Below are 15,052 nucleotides of genomic sequence, written 5' to 3' on the forward strand. Positions count from 1 at the left end.
GGAATGGGGGGGGGAGATAAAGCGAAAAGACAAGGAAGTAAATAAATTGAATAGGGAGGAATGTGAATCATAAGGCTGTGTAGGAATTATGTTTGGACATGGATGCTGCAGAACAAAGGTATCCCTAGGAGTCAACTTCGGGTGGCCTTACATACTAGTTACACACACACACTCAGCTGGAATGCCCGTTAAGCAAGTAAAGGAGTCCTATTCAGTTTTGGATCGTAGTCCTCTATTTACAACCACCTGAACATCTAAAAAGAAACAAGACAAACGGCACCATTTGGCAGGGGGTCCCGCAAATGTATGCACGCGTGAGTTGAATTAACTATTTAGCTGGCACCCACTACTATGTGAACCCTTTGATGGAGCTGCATTCTTAACTGTGCAACAGAAGTTTTGTTAACCCAAAAACAAACAATAACATTGAGATTTGTTCATGTATTTTGCAGAACACTAAAACATGAATCCAAACTACAACAAAGGAAACAAAAGTCTTCGTAATTGACAACCAAACTGGATTAAACCTCCAGATACGATCGCTCCAACCCCAAAATCTCTGGAGGCTTTTACACCATGTGCTGAATCAAATGAAAGACTCCCAGCAATAGACAGTAGTGTGCCAAGTTTAACTACATGATAAGCATGGCCGAAACACTGATCGTGGGGAGCTGCAACTTTTTTCTGCAAATTTGCTCAGCTTCCCTTTCTACTGTCAGAGGATTTGTCTGTGCTGTTCGTCCACGAACGATCAGTTCCCCATCACATCCAGAGCATTTAGGAACAGTTCAGACAGAATAGCACAACACCAACAACACCTGTCAATGCCCCCAAGGGTGGTATACACAAGCTCCTTTGAATCAGTTCAGAACATCATTGGCCTAGCTGACATTTCCCCCAGCCGGGTTCTGCTGCAGGGAAGACGATCTGGATCTTCTGGATGTATTTTTCTGTACCGCTTCTTACAGCTTTGGCACATTCTCCCGTACAACCTCAGTAGAGCCAAAAACACTGAGCGTTACAACGTTTTCAATGGTGCTGCAACAAAGTGAAGCCTCCCGTTTCAGTAGCACTACAGTATCTGTCAACACACGCAGGCTCTCGGGGAATAAAGGGCAATAACACTGACACAACCGAGGGCAGAAACTTTGGATTAAGTTGTTAGAGAAAGAGATACTACATCATAACTGAACGAGTAATGTTGCCCCGGTTGTGATGAAATGCAATCGGTGATGCTGTTGTTAGTGCAATGCATGTCTAGAAGGCTCCTAAATGGGTTTTTGTCAATATCCTATCACTTAGAGATATATTGATTTATTATAGGACAGAAGGGTTTACAGAGGCTACCTATACCTGGGGGATGGGAAGCACGAGAAAGCTCATTTTGAAACCTAACACAACTTAAGGCCAGAACTCTGCTGGAATGCATTCAGATATCCAATCACATTTTGAAACTTCCTTCAGGCACACACAGCAAAAAATGCTGGAGAGCTTTAAAAAGGCATGAAAGCACACTTTCTAGTTCAAAGTCAATTAACTCCATCAAGGAAAGAGGAAACAGAAAAACTCCCAACTAACAACGAACACTGGTGAAATAGCTTTGGGATAGCTTTACAAATTCTAGGAATCATGTCTGTGCAAAAACGAGAGAGAGAGAGAGACAGAGACACACAGAGACAGAGCGAGAGAGAGAGAGACAGACAGAGACAGAGCGAGAGAGACAGAGACTGAATAAGTGTAACTTCTCTATGCACACAAACTGAGCTGACAGGAAGGATTACAAGTTAATGATTTGTCAGCTCTTAGACTATGACAGACTCGAAAATGTGTGACTTCACTTGAGAGACGTGCTGAATAAAATACGTTCATGCATTCCTGCCTAATAAGCTGCTTAGGAATTCTCCTGGTCTCCCGTTTGATCCTGGTTTAATTTACCACGACCAAGTATCACTGCCCGGTCTCACGCATAAGTAACGAGCTATATGTAGAGAATAATCTCAATTGAGTCAGAATATGAGAGGAGAAATAAAAAAGACGAGTAAAACCAACAACATTTGGAGTCTAACTAATAAGACAGATATAGTAGTAATAATAATAATAATAATAATGATGAGACAAAATATTCAAGAATTCTTTCTTGTAATTCACACCAAACGGCTAAATTTCCAGATAAGATTGATACGGGACAGTTAGATACCAGACTGGCCTCTCAGGAATGCTGCAGAGTCAACACATGGAATGCCAGCGGAAACACAAAGTAGCTAAACTCTGTGAGCCGCGCAAAAATAAAGATCACATGAGGGGAAAACATCCATATATTCATGCCCTCAGTTCTTAAATGATACATTACAATTACACATCTGTGTGTTTGTTCAGGAAATGTTGATACAAAGCAACATAACATAATAGGAGAAGAAAGACAGAAGAGAGAGAGGAAGAAATGTGGAGAGAGAGTGAAGTTCTGCTGTGTATCCACTTGGTGATCAGTCTTACATGTCATGTGATGTTGTCATGTGATCAACTCGGTTCTCAAGAGAGGATAATGGAATTACAGGTAATCAGTCAGTCACACACACACACACACACACACACACACACACACACACACACACACACACACACACACACACACACACACACACACACACACACACACACACACAAAAGTGAAACGGTATTTAAAAAGTTCTTCAGATGGTGTGGCACACAGCTGCTCACTAAAATGAAGTACACAAGAATGCACAACATCCAAAATGATGCCTGGAGATCAACAAGCATCTGGGTGGTGCTCACTGTTAACGTCCACACTGTGGCATAATGAACACGCACAACCCTCCTTACCGGCAGGTCAACGCTGACGTCCGTCCCGTCCAGTAAGGACACACGGCAGGTGATGACAGACTTTGCCTCCCCAGCAGCAGGGATGTGCGTCGTGGCACGCTGGGCCTCCCGTAACCGACTTTTCTCCGCATGTTTCCGGATGGAACGTCGGCCCAGCGTCCTGCGCAGGAAACTCAGCATGATGGGGGAGAGAGGGAGGGATACACTGCCACACCTGTAGGAGAAGAGAGGATATGAATACACACAGGATGTTAAGTTTGTATTTGTGAACTGCACAATAAACATAGTGAAACATACAAGTATGTAAGGTGGACAACAGTTGCTTACTCCGACCACAGAAACATGACATGTATTGTTTTTAGTTGACTGTTGTAATGTCAGCAGGCAGCTAGTTAGTTTTCCATCATGGATACCTGACAAACTACCAACTAACAGGTCCATTTGTTTGTATTAACTTATATCATAATTATATATATATATTATGATATATATATATATATATTGAATTAATATTAAAATTATATTATAATATATTAAATGATATATATTTAATAATTTATATATTATAATAATTATATATATATATATATTCGTAAAACCAGCAAGGATAAAAATAAAAAAAATAGTATAATATTCAACAAATACAAAAAAAACAAAGTACAAAGAACATTAATTTACAATCTTAGGTTAGCTAACGAATCGACTACAAAACCCCTTACAAAGACAGGCTAGAAAACTACAACATTCTTCTGCTAAAATAATATTAATGAACCAAACAAATGAACAATTTAACCCACAGCTTCACAATTGTACCCAGTTTTGAGGCCTGAGAGTAACGTTAACTGATGTAAGCAAAAGCAACAGGTGTGCGCTTGTTTTTTTTACCAGGAGCTAATCGTTAGCGGTTAACGTACGCTACACACAAGACTCCGCCCGCGCGAGGGTGTCCCCGCACAACAAAACAAACGCCGTCTTTTGCTTCGAAAAGCTGTATCCAACGTACACTTGCTCCGCAGTCACTTGTGGATAAAGAACGCATACTTACGAAAGACTGAATTCACGGCGAGAGGACGTCCGCTTGCATCGTAGACGACTAAACAGCAACCTTGTACATGTCCGCGGTTTGTAACTTGTTCCTCTTTTCTTCCTTTTTCTCCCCTCCTCGTTACCTCTGCGGGGTAATTTTCTCTCCCAGGTCCCAACAAAAAGTAGGAGGCAAAGCTTTCCTCCGGATGTGACGTCACTATAAATCCCTAACAAACAAAAAACGTAATTAGCATATTTAAAGCGACACGCCGTTTTTATTTGAGCTGGCAGAGTTAATAAAATATTCTTTTTGTGGGGTTTCCTCCCTAAAAAAAACACACACACACTTAAAGTTTGTTGCCTCATGCGAGTTTACATTTAGTTGTTTCAGTTATAGTGTACTTTATTGATACAAGGCCAGAGAGAATAATGTTTATAATCGATTATACACACAATAACATTATGAACAGTAAAATATATTAATAACCATACATTCACGAAATAGTTGACATGCCATTTAAAACTTACAGTTTGAAGAAGACTGGCCTCGTTTGATCCATACGGTGTTATCACCATCAGACAGCAGCATCCCCTTCTGGTTAGTTTGGGAATAATGGTTTAGAAAAGGTGGCCAGAGACTATAGGACCTGTTTGGTTAGGGTTTGGAGGTTATCATAGAAGGGTAGCATTGTGTGTACAAAGAAATTTGTTTATTGCCCCTGTCAACAAGTATTTTAATGCCTTAAGTGTCTTTTTTGATGACACTGAATCAGTGCCAGGAACAGGGACACTGCTTTCAAGTTTATCCCAAGCTAGATGGGGTAAGAGTGTATCTGCACCCTTCTTAGTGACTACTGGGATTCAAAAAAGTAGAATATTGTCACCTGTTCTCTTTAAACTGTACGTGAATGATCTTTCTAAAAAGTTAAAAGATTGTAAGACTGGATGTATGGTGGCGGGACAGTCTTATCAACCATCTAATGTGGCTGATGACTTAGTCGTCCTGTCTTCTTTTATGGCTGGCTTACAGCAACTGCTCAGTCTGCTCACATTTAGTGGGCAGTGTTGCATACCGTAGTGCAGAAGCCAATACGCTATAGCACGTAAATGACCTATGTGTACGGAGGATGTTAACCAGCTCTCTTTAGAGCCCACTTGTTGTGCAGTTACAGTAAAGCAAAAGTGAAAAAGCTTCGGGTGGCATTTAATGACTCATTCAGAATCCTGCTCAAGCTCCCAAGATGGACAATTGCAAGCCACGTTTGTGACTAGTGCTAATGCTGTGTTGAGGAATTTTATGTACAAATGTTTGTATGTCTTCTAATCACTGAGGACTTACGAACTGCAATAATACCTGCGTTGTTGTACTTTTTTATGTGATGTGTCTGAAATAAAGCTGAATTAAATGTGAAGGACTGCAACAGTACGGCATGATTGTTATTCTTATATATCCTATATCTTGGTCATTAATATTACATAGTCATATCTTATGTTTATATTTTGTGTTCTCTACAATATTGTGAAATTATTAATATTTAGGAGGCTTTAAATAAACCCAGGGCCTCTTCACTAAATGATCAATGATCACTGATCACTAAAATGTATGTGGACGGCGTATTCACTGCACAGATATTTGGCCTGGTTTTACTGGCTCACAAATGTGCCGAAGCTCTGCCACACAATACTGGTCGTCTCATACTAATGCAGTAACATGCTGGTATTTAACCCAGCTGTGGTCTTTACATTAAAGTAGGCTTCCTTGAAATATTGCAAACCTACACAAAGCTAAGATCCAAGCTACAGATGATGTTTGTTTCCTTAGAAAACCTACTTTTACAGTATTTTCCTCACAACTTATTTTCTTTCCTCTTGGAAAGCCTTCTACGCGTTTGTTTGTTGCTTCTTTAAAGTCTGGCATTACAGAGATTTAGCTCTTTTGCCACCTCATGTGACTGATGGCTTCACTCTATGGTTAAATCTCAAACATCAAAAATATAAAATAGGTGATTCTGGCCACGGTCTTCAGCACCGGTGTCTTCTTTCTCATCCGCTTTGCTGCTCATTGCCCAACATCACAGGGTGGAAAAGCAAGGTGATCTGAGGCCACGTCTCCATGCTTTGACACACGAGCTTTAATTGTTCACAATCAAGCTTTCAGACAAAGCACCATAAACCATCATAGCAGAAAGAAACAAGCAACTGAGGACAAAGGTTTTTATGACACAGGTAGGAGTTAACCAAGGGTATAATACGGTAAAACATTTCTCATTGTTGTGGTTCATTGTATATACACTCGCTGTAATAGATAACGTCTCAAACAAAACAAAAGATTTTGAAATAGCAGTCTTGAAATACACACCAATTGTGTCACATTTGAATCATCCAAAAGAGAAAATAAAATCCAAAAAAAAGGAAAATAAAAACAAAATCTTCCTGCTCACAATTGATTTTCCCTTTTATTTTAAAGATTTTTTTTCATATACAACATTGTATTTACATGGTCTAGTATTATTTACACAAAATTAACAAGTGGCACTGTGTAGTTATAGGAGTTCTTGTCTTTTCTTCTTTTCTTCTTGTTCCCTACATATCTTATTTTTAAACAAACTAAAAATGTCAAATTCCAAAAAAAGAAAAAGAAAAAAGAACAACTCATTTTAACAATGCATCATTACCTCCCACCCCCAGCCTTCTACAAAGTGCTGTCCTTTCCCTATCCAACTAGAGCCGTTTTCATCTTTACAAAAATACAACTAACCCGAGGCCCCGCCCCCCCGACCCGGTCCCCTCCACACTACCTTTGATCAGTACCCTAAACGCACAGAGAGGACCAATTATGTGTCAACACAACAAAACACTTTGAACACAGAAAGCTCATCGCTGGATCGTTGGTGCAGATGGAAACTGGCAGCCCTGATTTATCAATTATTAACTTTGCACTGCAGGGTTCCATGTTTTATTTTGGGCAACTTGTTATTGATGCCACTTTATCACGAGGCCTTTACAGTTAACTCAATTTGATGTGGTTGGCCCTGCTGCTCAATACAAAAAAGTGAGGAGGAAAAGCCACTGAAGTGCTGAATGGTTGTTCTTTTGATTAAAAGCGCATACATGTGGGGGGCAGTTATTCGCTCATTCACTGGCTGCCCACGGTGTGTCCACTGTACCCGTGTGGCATTCTGCTCAGATGTGTCATTTTGCCTTGAGGCCATGCAGAGAGAGTGGGTTCCATGTGAAATGATCCAAAAGAGAGGCATCTGGGGAAGAACAATGAGAAGAATGGACTGTGGATGTTGCGTGGGCTCTGCAGAAATCACTGATGTTGCCTGAGAGAAGGAGCTGGGCAGATTTTTGGGAGAGGTCCGCAATATAGGAGAGATATAAAAAGAGAGAGAGCGAGAGAGAAGAGGAAAGCTATACTCTTCTTGATCCCACCTCTCTGCGTGTCAAAAGTGTGATTCGGCTGTTTCAAAGGGAGGTACGAGCATGGTTTGAAATGTTTCACAAGCAAAGATTCAGCCTGGTTCTTAGGACAGACTTTAAAAAAATAAAAAACACTCTCCAAGAAAGCTCTATCTGAGTTTCTTCAGAAACACTTGAGATCAGGTTAGATGAGGTTTGTGGCTTTATGGCACAACCCTTCGTTCCAGTTGACGGACAAGCAGGCTTAGACCAGACAGCTAACAAACTGTACGTTAGAAATAAAGGAGGGAGAGGTACAGAGAAAGAGAAAGACGGGAATCTGAGTACACACACACACACACACACACACACACACACACACTCACAGCAGTAGGCGTTTGTTTTCTTTAACAGCAGGTACTGAAGCATCCGATAAGAAAAATATCTAAAATCATGAAGAGGCTACACTTCATTCCATACCACTATGTAAAGTACAACGGCAGCTTCGCCTGTACTTTGACAAAAAAGAAGACTCAACAGGCAACTTGATGCTGGGTTTTGTGAATTTAAAAATACAAGTCATCACTTAGTCTCATGAACACTCTCTCTCATTAACACGCCATCATCTTGGCTTGACAACAGAGACAAACATGTGCCTTAAAATGAAGTACCAATGGGAAAGCATAGGCTGAATGTTCCGTTTGTGCTGCTTCTTTGAACTGTCAACTGTTCTCTGGCAGACAAGCAGACGGGTTGAGAAAATGAAACAGCAAAGGTTGGATTAAAGGCCCGCTCCAGTGACCCCTTGACTAGTCTACGACCCACCAGTCACAACTGCAAAAGTGTCGGGAGAGATCCAGGTTTGCTCCCGTTCATATTTAAATGTTCGTGTAAAAAGAAAGGAGGTCAGTGGAGGAAGCTTTTAAAGGTTTAGTCACACTAAGGCTGAGATCAGTTCACTGTCAACGCAATTCCAAAAAGCAAATGCTGATCGCCAGAGCAGCTTTCAAGAACTAATTAATGATACCGGTGTCTTTAAGTGATTGACACCAATCAGAGTGAAGCCACAGAGCTTCACACACCATGAGGATTTGTTGTCAGTGTCTGGCTCAAGGACACTTCAGCAGGGGTTTGATTTAAATATCATCTTGACTGCGTGTGGATTAAAGAACTGAACTGACCTCGGCCTTGTTTTCTCAGCTTAGATTGTAACTCAGTGAGGCCGTGTGTCTACTGGTCGCCTCTCTTCATGACGCCGTCTTCATACTGTGCTGTTGAGCATTACGCAAAGTGACCAGAATTTGAATAATGGATCACTGCTGAAAGTTCATTATGCCTTTTCAGTGGGAGGTCTGACTCTGCGGTCGGAGAGAAACGGAAGTGAAAGAGAGGTGGCCCGCGCCAAACACGGAGGCTTGTAAACCGGATATGTTCTTCACCACGCCGAACGATGGCTCGCCTCAGAGCGTCTGTAGAGCTCAAAAACACAGCACAAAGAAGGATCAGGAGCACAACTTGCCACATCATTGAACAAGAGGTGAGACACAAAGTGCTTTCAGCGGTCCATCTGTCAGCCGGTGCTGTCAGAGGCAAGAAAGCTGAGAAAGATTTAAAAAACCAAGTACAATAAATTAAATCAGTTCTTTTTTTTTTTCTTCACGGAAAGCAAAAGAAATAAAGAAGTAGTTAGAAGAGGAATCGCACTACTTTACTACCTAGGATTTAATCAGGAAAGCATGAAGCTCTAGATTCATACAAACAAACATACAAGTCTTTTTTTTTGTTTTGTTCAGTGGACAGGGTTTGACACAAACTAAAACACAATAAATACTCTTTCTGAGGAACAAAAGATAAGGTTTATCTCTTTATCAGCTAAAAGGACACTAAAAAAAGGCAGGTCTGTCTGGCAGACTCGCTCAGAAGGGGACAGGGCGACGCCTTTCCATCCATGGGGGCAGCCCTTCCCCTTCGTACTTATGGCACTACAGCAATTCCCCATCCACATTTTATTCTCTCGTACGTTTAACTTTTCATTCGCTTTTCATGACTTTTTTCTTTACCCTGAACATACAATATCCACTAATGGTACCTATTCAACACAGCTGGGTTTCTTTTTTTATTCTAGCTTGTCCATGACTTCCACGTATGTTCGTTTGTGTGTCTTTTTTTTTTCCGTTTTTTTGTCAGCATAAAGTGCAACAGTGCTTTTGTTCTCTCCTCCGGCCCACCTGGCCTCCTCCTGGAAACCCTCATGACTACCAAAGGTCAAATGTCACGGGTCAGCAGGATCAGGGTCCGGGTCAGGATCAGGGTTCACGCTGGTCTCGCTGATGGCGCTCGTAACGCTTGCGACACTTGGCTCCTCCCCTTCCTCCTCATATTCATCCTCCTCCTCCTCTTCTTCATCCCCCTCTTCTTTCACTACCCCCACATCCAGCACCTCCACCTCTTCGTCGTCGTCCTCTTCATCCAGACCTCCTTCCAGCAACTCCACCATGGCCGCCTCCCCGGCCTTCTGCTGCTCCATCGTCTCCTCCTCCCTCTCCTCGTCCACTCTGTCTCTCAGCTGGTAGACGACGGTCCTGAATGGTTGGACCAGGCCCTCCTCGAAGACCTTCAGGATGGCCTCACACACGAATCGGTACTGGCTCTGATGGACACACACACACACAGAGAGAGAGAGAGAGAGAGAGCGAGAGAGCGAGAGAGCGAGAGAGCGAGAGAGAGAGAGAGAGAGAGAGAGAGAGAGAGCTATTTTGGCTGATGGATTCAAGAGGATGAGAGCAGCTAGACAGACAAAGGGATGTGTCTACATACAGGTGTTTGTATCATCATGGCCCTCTGGTCTCTCATGGTCCTGACGATCTCTAGAGGATACACTGGCTGACCGCACTCCATCAGACACAATGCCGACTCCATTGTGATCAGAACCCCTGTCCGACCGATCCCCGCACTGTAAATAACACAGACCACAGAGAATTAAGAGTTGAAATGAGTCGACCATGTCAGTCTATCGACATCGAACCACAAAAAGGGGGCGACTGTACCTGCAGTGCACCACCATGGGCTGGTCCTGTCCAGCGCGTTTGGTCCGTACCAGAGCCACGAAGTCCAGGAAGTCAGTGGAGTCGTCCGGTACGCCGTGGTCTGGCCAGGCCAGGTACTGGATCTGGGTGAGCTCTCTCTGCTGCTCACTCTGAGAAGAAGATAAATTACTTTACATCATATTTTCATGTACTGCCTTTCAGAAAGGCTTCTTTCTTATTGGAAACAAACTGAGGGCTCATTCACTCTCACCTCAGTCATGACCCAAGCTTAGCAAGTAATGAATTATTCTCAGCTATCACTCGTCCTCAGAACCATAAACAGGTTATTGTATTTCATGTGGGCGACCTCGGAGCATGTTTCATTGAGCTCTGTGTCCTAGTGGGAACCCTGTTTGTGTAATTACGGCCTATAAACACGTTATGAAACGGAGGGGGGGGGGGTAACAAACAGTGCTTTTTATTTCTTCCACTCCGCTGGACCACTTGGTGATTCATGTTGTTCTTTCACAAACAACAGATATTAAAGACAATATTTTAAGACAAAATGTACATTTTTATGTTGCTGCAATAAATCTATGAATACAAATGTCACACTTTCTCTTTTGTTCATTCACACGCACACACGATAACTACTGACCACTGTTTCATGTTTGGACTCAGAGCCCCCGTGTTCCTCTTTTATACTGCCCCGCTGCATCGCCATGGTAACACATCTATCTCCATAGCAACAATCACAGGCGGAGGAGAATGCTAATTGCCTCCTCCTCCTCCTCCAGCCGTATATCTCAAAAGGTCACGATGGATGCACGGGCATCGCACAGATAACTAAATCAGGAAAACACACAGACGGCAGGACGCGATGAGTAAACAGCAGGAACATACGATCCTCCATTGAAAGTTCAATTTTGTCCTAAATACCGCCATGTTGTGTCACATATATCACATGACACGATAACATTTAAGACTGTGAGCATCAAGAGGCTTCAACATGAAAAATAAGACGAACTTACATTCACTAAACTACCATTGTCCCACTCTCTGCTCCTCTCTCTCCCTCCGTTTGGTTTCTCTCTCTCTCTCTGTCTTATTTCGGCAGCAATGTGACTGACTGAGGGTGGTTGGGTTGTCATGGTAACCAGCAGCGGGAGCCAGAAAAAGAACAGCCCACACTGGTCACCATGGCAACATACCTTCTGGGGTGGGGGGGGGGGGGGGGGGGGGGGGGTCCTCAGCAGGCTCATCCTCCTTCCCGAGACGCTGGTCCCTTCGCTTTGATTTGACTCTCCATCCTGTTCCCCTTCACTCCCTTGTTCCTCTCATTTGGTCCTAATTGGCCATTCCTGTTTGGCATTTTTTTCTCTCGTGTGCGTGTGTGTGTTCCTGACTTAGGCTACCTTTGATGACACATTTCAGACTGAAGACCAGCGGGGTTAAGGTGGGGGTTACAGTTACTCTCCAGGAAGTGAATGTAAGTTCATGTGATGTCCCTAAAAGTGACCGAAGTAAACCTGTGTGTTTACCTGTGTGTGTGTGTGTGTTTGTGGTTACCTGTGTGTGTGTGTGTTTACCTGTGTGTGTGTGTGTGTTTGTGTTTACCTGTGTGTGTGTTTGTGTTTACCTGTGTGTGTGTTTGTGTTTACCTGTGTGTGTGTTTGTGTTTACCTGTGTGTGTGTTTGTGTTTACCTGTGTGTGTGTTTGTGTTTACCTGTGTGTGTGTTTGTGTTTACCTGTGTGTGTGTTTGTGTTTACCTGTGTGTGCGTTTGTGTTTACCTGTGTGTGTGTTTGTGTTTACCTGTGTGTGCGTGAGAGTCATCTCCCGGACCAGGAAGGCAGTGTTGCCTTCTTCGTTGTGGCACGTTACTGTAAAGTCTCCGTAGGTGGCGCTGCTGTCTGGATTGGGCCAGTACTGGTGACACTTCACCTATGAACACAGACAGAAGTATTCGGTTTACAACTGAACAGTTACTATACTTAACATGTCACTACAGGTCATGCTCTGCTACAGAAGAGCAGCTCACTTGGGCTATCCATCTTCACTGTTCTGTTTAATACACCAACATATGGCATAGACATTCAATACATATGGAATCACTAAAAACCTCCAGTGGTGTGTATAGATCGTGATCTTAAAATGTCCCGTCACAGACCTTTCCTTTTGCAACTAAACACTTCTTTTTAATGTCAAGAGAAATTAGCAAACGATGCATGTTTTAAAATTGCCACTTAGTTTGATGATTCATGAATTTTGGTTCTTTTTCTTTTCCACAGTAACACATTTTTAATGAACAAAAGACACAATTTACCCGAAAGCAGTGTGTTGTAAATGATGAAATATTTTGACAGAGGAATTAAAACAATAAGTATTTCATCTACAAATGGGAAACTTGGTTAGCAGAATTCAAAGCAATGCCACACGTACAGTAAAAGGTTTGAGATTTTGTTTTTTCCAATTAGACTCACTGACAGCAAAAACCTATGTTTTTTCCAACATGCTGCAGTCCATATGTGGTCTCCAGTCCTCGTCTTTGAAGAATTCCTCTACATACCCGTCCTCTCTCCACCTGCGTAGTCAGCATGACCACCATAGACGAGCCCTGCTCCCATGTCATTTGCCAGAAGTCGGGGCAGGTGTTGGGCAGCGGGCCTTGGCACGCTATGTAGCGGTTTATAAGACTCGAGGCTGGAATCTCCATCTACAGACAGAGACGCAGAGATATTCGGTTGCAAGGATTTCCCTTTAGAGCTCGTTTTCAGCAGTGCAGAGAGCTAAATGTTCTCAGGTTATGCTTTGAAAAAAAAGGTAGCACCACTTTAACTTTGGCCCCAAAAAAATAAATCAAGATGTGCTCTTCAATACTTTGACGTGCTGGCAAGCTAGCAGCGTTTGGTCTTCTGTTTGAATAAGCCGCTGAGTCACTTACAAGGTCAGACCTTGTGACATTATAGTGACAGAAGTTTCAATAAACGGATAGGTAAATAACAAGTGTGTCTGGTTTTAACTTCATTCAACTGAAAAACATTTCTTTGATGCAGCCTGTGACAAAACTGAGAACACTTCTTCTGCCGTATCTTTACTTTCCAACTCATTCCTGTTTGCTGTGCTATTATATCTGTAAAGGTTGTATCATGTTCAGTACAGTCATTGCAGGACATTTATGTGACGAAGGCCCAAGATGGACTTCCAAACATGCATAACCTAAAGATATATCTGAAAGGGTCTTAAATCAATAACATCCATGAGCTGCTGATAGCTTAAATGGCCGACTTAAAAAAGAAAAAAAACGTGCAAAACAGGAACTCACAATGTTATTGGCTTGTAAAGCTCATGTGGTTAATTCATTCACCAGCATCGCAACCGTAGTGTTTCAACATGTGTTTTGATGGTTAGCCAAGCAGACCACCCACCACGTGTCAGACAAGCAAAACGCAGGATGGAGAGATACGAGAGAAACTAACTCACATTGATGTAGTTTGCATTGATGTAGTCATCTGTGCTTTTCAGAATGACCCGCGTGGCATCATCTGCAGAGGGGAAGAAAAGGAGGTGAGATTACAGACAGACAAACAATTGACAAACGTTGAAGGAAAAGATTTCAGGAGGGAAAAACATGGAGAAGAGAGAGCGTATCAGGGAAGGAACAATGTCAGTTCATATGTAAACACACGAGCCGACAGATATAGACGACCGTGTGCAGTCACGTACAAGGAGAGATGTCTCTGTAGCGATTTTTGGAAACGTTCTGAGGTAATTTGGCACACAGCATGGTCATCCCGGGCCTCTTCCTGTACAGTTGCTGTAAGAAAAGGAACACAAATCTATATTAACGTCGCAACCTCCAAATATTCGTTTGCGCCGCTCGTGTATGTAAATATGCACAAACTTCTATGACTTTTGTGTGCATGAGCAACTTGCGTACATTATGTTTGGGTTCGTTTTGCATCTAACATTCCTCTTCAGTAAAAGCACAACACAGGGTTTAAACAGGAAGCTGTTAAGGGATTATGACAAAGGACAGGAAGCTACGGGAATGTGAAGGAGGAAAGAAACGTGTGACAAACGCTTCAAACTATTTCCCAAGCTTGTCTCTGTGTAAGCATATATGCACAGTATCTATTTATGTTTTAATACTTCCTCCTTACGTCAAACTGAGCGAGAATGGCTCCACTGATCAGGCCTTCCTTCAGTGTGACCATGGAGTCCCTCAAAGCATGGTGGTCTAGCTGGTTGGGGTCCTGAAGGGACTTCTCAGGGATATACTGAAAATCTGGCTCCGAGTCCACCTTCTCCTCCACCACGTCATAGATGGCTGAGCGGGACAGAGAGGAAACATGTCACAGTTTATATACACACACACAGCTGTTTATGTCGGTTGAGGCCCGGAGGAGTTCATTTACCTTTAAGTACAAAATGAAGAAAGAAAACATGCAAGATAGAGAAACGCTTCAAGTCTCAACCAAAGCACTGCACGACAGGAACATATAGTTCATCTATCGGCAAATATCTATATGCCTACATTTAAGAAAAACGGTAAAAAAAAAAAAAGTGAATTGACAGGAATTTAATACATGGATAGAATCCATAAAATCCTCTTTGACCCAGTTAAAATACCAAGAATTGCCCTCATCCTTAAAAGCTCTGCTGCTGCTTCACTGATGCCGATTAACACGGTGAATATATAAGGCTGAGATGTGACTTCACACATCTCCTTTAAAAATAACAAGAGTGAGATTGAG

General features: G+C 42.5%; 2 protein-coding genes across 10 annotated transcripts in view; both read right to left on the bottom strand.

Annotated features, from left to right (window-relative positions):
• The window catches only part of epb41l5 (erythrocyte membrane protein band 4.1 like 5), a 31,042-nt gene extending 25,101 nt beyond the window's left edge, over positions 1-5,941 (bottom strand). For all 3 annotated transcript variants that reach the window (XM_076109724.1, XM_076109730.1, XM_076109717.1), the window contains exons 1-3: positions 4,396-5,941; positions 3,887-4,094; positions 2,842-3,055 (exon numbers count right to left, since the gene is read on the bottom strand). In XM_076109724.1, coding sequence (XP_075965839.1) covers positions 2,842-3,055; positions 3,887-4,094; positions 4,396-4,456 — 483 coding nt within the window. In that variant the 5' untranslated portion in view covers positions 4,457-5,941. The remainder of the gene's footprint in view (positions 1-2,841; positions 3,056-3,886; positions 4,095-4,395) is intronic.
• Positions 5,942-6,304: 363 nt separating this feature from the next.
• ptpn4a (protein tyrosine phosphatase non-receptor type 4a) overlaps positions 6,305-15,052 on the bottom strand; it is a 56,867-nt gene continuing 48,119 nt past the window's right edge. For 6 of the 7 annotated variants that reach the window (XM_076109677.1, XM_076109670.1, XM_076109664.1 and 3 more), the window contains 8 exons: positions 14,459-14,625; positions 14,022-14,112; positions 13,779-13,840; positions 12,865-13,011; positions 12,111-12,239; positions 10,317-10,465; positions 10,087-10,222; positions 6,305-9,919 (listed from right to left, as the gene is read on the bottom strand). In XM_076109677.1, coding sequence (XP_075965792.1) covers positions 9,542-9,919; positions 10,087-10,222; positions 10,317-10,465; positions 12,111-12,239; positions 12,865-13,011; positions 13,779-13,840; positions 14,022-14,112; positions 14,459-14,625 — 1,259 coding nt within the window. In that variant the 3' untranslated portion in view covers positions 6,305-9,541. Of the gene's footprint in view, positions 9,920-10,086; positions 10,223-10,316; positions 10,466-12,110; positions 12,240-12,782; positions 13,012-13,778; positions 13,841-14,021; positions 14,113-14,458; positions 14,626-15,052 lie in introns of those variants that run through there. The other variant, XM_076109706.1, reaches the window with a different exon arrangement.

This window comes from Anarhichas minor, unplaced genomic scaffold (genome assembly GCF_050575085.1).
Source record: "Anarhichas minor isolate MPS153535 unplaced genomic scaffold, ASM5057508v1 ptg000004l, whole genome shotgun sequence".
Classification (NCBI taxonomy): Eukaryota; Metazoa; Chordata; class Actinopteri; order Perciformes; family Anarhichadidae; genus Anarhichas; species Anarhichas minor.